We start from the raw sequence: 7,104 nt of genomic DNA, 5'->3' as shown, positions 1-7,104 counted from the left end.
AAAGATTCATCTAATCAAGGCTATGGTTTTTCCTGTGGTCATATATGAATGTGAGAGTTGGACTCTGAAGAAGGCTGAGTGCCGAAGAATTGATGCTTTTGAACTGTGGTGTTGGAGAAGACCTTGAGAGTCCCTTGGACTGCAAGGAGATCCAAGCAGTCCATCCTAAAGGAGACCAGTCCTGAATATTCATTGGAAGGACTGATGTTAAAGCTGAAACTCCGATACTTTGGGCACCTGATGCAAAGAACTGACTCATTTGAAAAGACCCTGATGTTGGGAAAGATTGAGGGCAGAAGGATAAGGGGATGACGGAGGATGAGCTGGTTGGATGACATCACTGACTCAATGGACATGAATTTGAATAAACTCCAGGAGTTGCTGATGGACAGGGAGGCCTGGTGTGCTACAGTCCATGGGGTCGCAAGGAGTCGGACACGACTGAGCAACTGACCTCAACTGAATTGAACTGTATTCTATTTTATATGGTGAGGGATAGAGTAGTTTGTGTGTGCATGTGTGTGTATGTACTTAGCACCACAACTCATCGCATTAGTGGAAGAAATACCTTTTGACTGTTCAAGGATCTGGTTCCTGGGACTAAAAGTAACCATCCTGTCCTTAGGTGAATTATTTTCTCTAAGATGAGGTGATTTTAACAACACAATTATTAATTAATAATGTATTAGTTGTCTATTTTATACATAGTAGTGTATATATGTCAATCAATCTCCCAATTTATCCCTTCCTCCCCTTTCCCCCTTTGTAACTGATATCTGTAATTCTATTTCTGTTTTGTAAATAAGTTTATTTGTACCATTTTGTTAACATTCCATGTATAGCAATATCATATTATATTTGTCTTTCGCTGTCTGAATGACTTCACTCAGTATGACAATCTTTAGATCCATCCGTGGTCCTTTATATGGCTACATTGCAATTCATTTGTCCATTAATCCATTGATGGACATTTGTGTATTTCCATTTTTTGGTGATTGTGAATAGTAATGCTAAGAGCATTCATGTACAAGTTTTTTCAATAAATAAAATATTATTTAAATACATAAAATGAAAATAAGTATTTCCTAACCTAGATAGCATATTCAAAAGCAGAGACATTACTTTGCCAACAAAGATTCATCTAATCAAGGCTATGGTTTTTCCTGTGGTCATATATGAATGTGAGAGTTGGACTGTGAAGAAGGCTGAGTGCCGAAGAATTGATGCTTTTGAACTGTGGTGTTGGAGAAGACTCTTGAGAGTCCCTTGGACTGCAAAGAGATCCAACCAGTCCATTCTGAAGGAGATCAGCCCTGGGATTTCTTTGGAAGGAATGATGCTAAAGCTGAAACTCCAGTACTTTGGCCACCTCATGCGAAGAGTTGACTCATTGGAAAAGACTCTGATGCTGGGAGGGATTTGGGGCAGGAGGAGAAGGGGATGACAGAGGATGAGATGGCTGAATGGCATCACTGACTCGATGGACATGAGTCTGGGTGAACTCCGGGAGTTGGTGATGGACAGGGAGGCCTGGCGTGCTGTGATTCACTGCAAAGAGTCGGACACGACTGAGCGACTGAACTGAACTGAACTCAAACTTATTGAGGAACCATCCAACTTTTTCTACAAACTTTCTAGCTGCACCATTTTGCTTTCCCATCAGCAATGTATGAAGGTTCTGATTTTTCCACACTGTTACTAATAGTGTCTACTTTCCAAAATATTATTTTTGTTACTTTTTTTTTTAATGACTTTCCTAGGGTGAGTGAAGTGGTATCTCTCTGAGGCTTTGATTGCATTTCCCAAATGATTAATGATGTTGAGCATTTTTTCATGTGCTTATTGGCCATTTGTATTTCTTCTCTAGAGAAATGTCTAAGTCCTGTGCCCAATTTTTAATTGGGTTGTTTGGCTAATTATCATTTAATTGTATCAAGTTTTTATAATATATAAAAATGTTTGATGTTGTTTTCCAGTCTCTCAGTCATGTCTGATTCTTTGTGGCCCCATAGACTGCAGCACGCCAGGCTCCCCCGCCCTTCACCATCCCCCGGAGCTTGCTCAAACTCATGTTCATTGAGTCAGTTATGCCATCCAACCATCTCATAATGGCATAAAAGTGTTTAGCTATTATCAAATGTTTCAAACCTGTGTATCTTTCATCTCTCCTTATACTGTTTTCTTCTATTTATAAGTGTAATACACACCAGAATAATTATCTTCTGTGTTGGAACAAAATGAACTTTAGTTTCTTTCAACCCTGTAATTATAGAAACCAATGAACCTATGACCAGATTAATAAGACCATTCAATGAACTTGATTTTCTACTTTAGCTTCCTTAAGAATGGCACACCTAATTCTCCAGGCTGTTTATGCAATTCTTCCTTAGCGGTTGCATTCCAAGTCTGTGACTGACTTGAAAATAGATCAAAGTATAGGGGGAGATGTGGGTGATAAAACCTGATACTGTTAATTTATTTCTCACCCAAATGAGCTGATTTTCCAACATAGTTCATGAAATTTCCAACTGTACAGAAAACAGTTTCCAAACTATAATTTCACAACTATTAGGGCTTTAATGCTAGAAAAAATATACCATACACCTTTACCTTAAATGTTCCCTACATTAGGTCGGTATAAATACCAAGGATGAACACAAATTATAAAGCATGCTTTTTATTGTGTCATTTACGAAGGTGACTTTTTAAAAAATGGCCCATACAATCGAGTATATGCACTTTAGTGTTTTCATTGAACAATAATCCTTCTCTCTTATAGAGAGATCCATTTAGAATTGTAATTATTCATCAGAATCCTTGAACTTTTAGGATGTATTGTTTTGGTATGTAAGCCTATTTTCTCAGGGTTAAATCAATCCGTTTATACATTTAAATTTTCAGTTAGTTTTAATTAGCGGATAATTGCTTCACAATATTGTGTTGGCTTCTGCAATACATCAGCGTGAGTCAGCCGTAGGTGTGCATATGTCCCTTCCATCTTGAACCTCCCTCCTACCTCCCACCCGATCCCACCCCTCTAGGTTGGCAATTTTTACAACAGGTGATTTCAGACATAGGTTCAGAGCAATGAGCCATAAAAAAAGAGTTTAATGTTTTAATGTTAATGTTTATTTTTAATGAAAAATTTTAATGTTTATTATTTACCATTTGAATCACACATAGACACTATCTTAATATCTATTTTATAATTACATAGTGCTTTGTGAACCTTTCTGTTGGCACAGAGAGGTAAAGTTCCCAAGTAACTTCCCCTTAAGCCCTATTTTAATAGGTGCTTTTACAAAGTACAGATAAGCCAGTGAGTAAGGGTATCCTTTGTTAGGACCCACTTCCTCTGCTTAATCTTTCTAGAACTGGAATCTCTGAACTGAATGCCTGTGCCCTCTTCTTCTGGGTGCCTACTCTGCTCACCTGTGCCCTTACTCACCTCCAGAAGTATGGGGCTGCCACCTGACATCTCTTTGTCAAAATCCATTTTCTCGGTAAGACTTGTGGTCAAACATGTTGGCAGCAAATTGGTTAAACAGGGGCAGGAGACCACCTATAAGTGGTCTTGTAGCTATTGTGCACCTGAGAGTGTGTCCATGTGTCCAACTGTGGTAGATGCTAACCAGTCAGAAGCTACTAGAAGGCAGGGACCCCATCTTTGCATGTCTCTGTCCTCATCACTTGGCCCAGCACCAGGTGCTAAGTAACCATCACCCCAGCGGTTCTTCTGCCACTGAAGCCAAGTTATTGGTCAGGTCCTGAATACGATGAAGCCTGTCTATTTTTAGGCAGAAAAGAGTATCCAGTAACTTCTGCCCACAGCCTTAGTCAGTAGACCAGATAAATGTGCTCATTCCTCATTAGTGTCCCCAAACCTATAAATGTCCCACTTTTGTGACCTGTCCTCTCCATTCCACTTGGCTCTTTCATCAGATTTGCTTTTCTGCACAGCAGGGCGGGGAGACCTGAGAGAACTTTAAAACATGAAGGTCCTCTTTCTGTTCACTGTTCTCTTCTGTTTGGTCCAAATGAACTCAGGTAAATGTCTCCTGGTCAGGGTAGAAAGCTGCTCCCAACCAGTAGGGATTAGCTGAGACAGGCTGGGGAAGGCTTTGCAGGAATTCTCTTGATGTGTGTGTCCCTGGCGGGGGTGGGTGGGAGGTGTCTGTGTGTTGGTGGTGGGTGCAGGTGGACCCCTCTGGGACTCAGCTCTGGACCATTTTGGTCTTCCCTACAAAAAGGTTTTTAGAGGCTAAATATGAGTTTTCAGGGTCATAAAACAAGTCATAGAGGCATCTTTGCTCCAATACAAATAGAAAAGATTCATCACAGTCTGAGAAAAGTTCACAGAAAGAAATTACCGTCATCCAACTGTCATAGCTGGAAGGGAATGAATCTTCTATGGAAGCCCCACACTTTACAGGGAGAGGAAACCACACTCCCAAGAAAGGCTGCTGTCCTGCAGAGCAGTTTACAATCACAGTCACAGCAGCAATTCCTACTGCCAATAGCATTCCTCCAGCTTCCACAGAGAGCCTATTTTACAGAGGAAATCTGAGGCACAAGCAGTTAAATGAGTTATCCAAGGAGAAATCATTAGCTACTGGGAGAAGTGAGGCCAGCTCTGATCTCCAGATTTCTGGGCTGTGGTTCTTTGACCTTCTTTAGGTATGTCGCCCTTCGCTTCATTGGGCTCCTCTCCAAACCATGGTAGAGCTGAGATGACACAGGCTCAAAGGGTGTACCCCATTTGGATATGAGATATTGTGCAAGGTTGTTTTTTTAAATCATGTAAGACCAACACTGTGAGTGTTTTGGTTTTTGAATAATTTTATTTATGTATTTATTTTGGGGTGCACTGAGTCCTCATTGCTGCACACGGGCTTTTCTCTAGTTGCAGTGAGCAGGGGCTACCTTTCATTGCAGTGTGCGGGCTTTTCACTGTGATGATTTCTCTTGTTGGGGAGCATGGGCTCCAGGGTGCTCAGGCTTCAGTACTTGCAGCGTTTGGGCTCAGTAGTTGTGGCTCCCAGGCTCTAGAGCACAGGCTCAATAGTTGTGGCACATGGGCCTAGCTGCTTCCTGGAATATGGGATCTTCCTGGATCAGGGATCAAACCTGTGTCTTCTGTATTGACAGGTGGTTTCTTTACCACTGAGCCACCAGCAAAGCTTGTTTTTGTTTTTTTTTTTTTGAGTCATGATAGATTGACTTTTGCAGATCTGATATAAGACCTTTCTTTCGACCATCTCATTCTCAAATAGAAAATGCTGTTTTTGAAAAATTGAGATATATTCAACATAAAATATTAATTTCAGGTGTACAACATAATGATTCCATATTTGTATAGTTTGCAAAATAATCACCCTAAGTCCAGTCAACATCCATTACCACATGTAGTTCCTCTTCTTTTTTTTTTTCTTGTGACAAATAGAAAATGCTTTCCTTATGGGAACATTGGGTAGTTCTGCTTGACCTATAAATCCACAAGTCATGGTGAGGAGAAGTCAGTTTTCTTTATTTCATTTTAGGCTGTAAAACTGAAAATTAGGCCACAAACTGAGGATCAGAACACTTTCCTATTTTCCTAAAGACCAAGACTCATCCTTCCAATCATTCCACTCTATTCTCCAAAACTCTGTTTTTCCTTGTTGTATTAGCTCATATCCACACCAGGAGGCTTGAGAAGCCTGATATAATACAATAACATATACAAATACATGTATTATATAAAGCTTCCCAACAACTTTTATAAGTATGTATTATTGTCCCTGATGCTGGGAAAGATTGAAGGCAAAAGGAGAAGAGGGCAGCAGGGATGAGATGGTTAGTTTCATGTTCATTCACATTCATAGATTAACCATCAACCCAATGAACATGAATCTGAGCAAACTCTAGGAGATAGTAAAGGACAGAGGAGCCTGGCATGCTACAATCCATGAAGTTGCAAAGAATCAGACATGACTTAGCAACTGAACAACAACAACAAAAGTTATTGTCCCTGTTTTATTTTTCCAGTTGAACTGGAACCTGTCCAGACAATTTTTAAAGAGTATGATAAACAGTGTGGAGGTGGCCTATGTTTATCCTTCATTTTTTGCTGTGTGAACTAATTTGTTAATTTGTTCTATCCATAGGGGATGTTCCACCTGGAATTAGAAATATTATCTGCCTTATGCAACATGGAACCTGCAGACTTTTTTTCTGCCGTTCTGGTGAGAAAAAATCTGAAATCTGCTCTGACCCCTGGAATAGGTGCTGCATACCACATTCAGAGGAAGAAAGAAAATACAGACCAGAGATGGACGGCAGATCAGGCACCTAGAACATAAGCTTCCAGAAAGCAGGCGGAATCTTGAAGTATGCTAAGTGTTTAGAAGAATGTGTGACTCATAACAGGTGCTTAACAAACATTTGTTGAATGAATCCAGCATCAAGGGTGAAGGTCTGATAAAAGATTTTTCCCGAAAGCTTGCCTACTTTCTGATTTCCTGTTTTTTTGTTTTTTTTTTCTTTAAAGACTCTCAGAATTTCATAATATTCACCTCCTTTCCAGGGACTTCTCACAGTTAGGGGTAGACCAGAAACCAAAGTACAAATCCAGCTCATCTTCAGAGAGTCAGAAATGCAGCTAGTCTAACTGGCCTCTTTTCCACCAAATGACATCTTCTCATCAAACCCGAGCCCAGACTGATATCCTACTGATTTCCAGACTATCGTGCGCCTGATCCCCTTTCCACAGCCTCCTCAAGTCACAGTAACAATAAGTCACATGTAAATAGGATTTAAAATTTTTTTCAAACAATCTGAGGTTATCTCGGTTGATCAACGCAGTCTCATGGAGTATATGATAAGGTTGAGGCAGTTCCATTCTAGGGATGGGCAGAAGATGGAAATCAGAAGGTTAAGTGAATGCCCCTAGGTTAGCAGTTCCCAAGTGGATTCCTGGAACTGGTATCACCAAACCAGTGCTCATTGTTCTGTGTTCTTTCTAAAGAGCATATTCCTGAGTAAACAAAGCAAGGCAGGACTTGGCGTTCACAACCCGCTGTCCTTTGTTTTTCTCTGAATCTGCTGAAACTTGTCACCCATCCC

At 40.3% G+C, this 7,104-nt stretch overlaps 1 protein-coding gene across 1 annotated transcript; it reads left to right on the top strand.

Annotated features, from left to right (window-relative positions):
• The first annotated feature begins 3,992 nt into the window (after positions 1 to 3,992).
• LOC104997503 (sperm-associated antigen 11-like) lies at positions 3,993 to 6,334 on the top strand. The gene is made up of 2 exons (XM_010852286.1): positions 3,993 to 4,047; positions 6,147 to 6,334. Exons 1-2 carry the CDS (start codon positions 3,993 to 3,995, stop codon positions 6,332 to 6,334), a joined length of 243 nt encoding a protein of 80 aa, XP_010850588.1.
• Positions 6,335 to 7,104: the final 770 nt, after the last annotated feature.

This window comes from Bison bison, unplaced genomic scaffold, assembly GCF_000754665.1.
Source record: "Bison bison bison isolate TAMUID 2011002044 unplaced genomic scaffold, Bison_UMD1.0 scf7180017851975, whole genome shotgun sequence".
Lineage (NCBI taxonomy): Eukaryota > Metazoa > Chordata > Mammalia > Artiodactyla > Bovidae > Bison > Bison bison.
The sequence above is the reverse complement of the archived record's forward strand: the minus strand, read 5'-3'. Positions and strand labels throughout refer to the sequence as shown.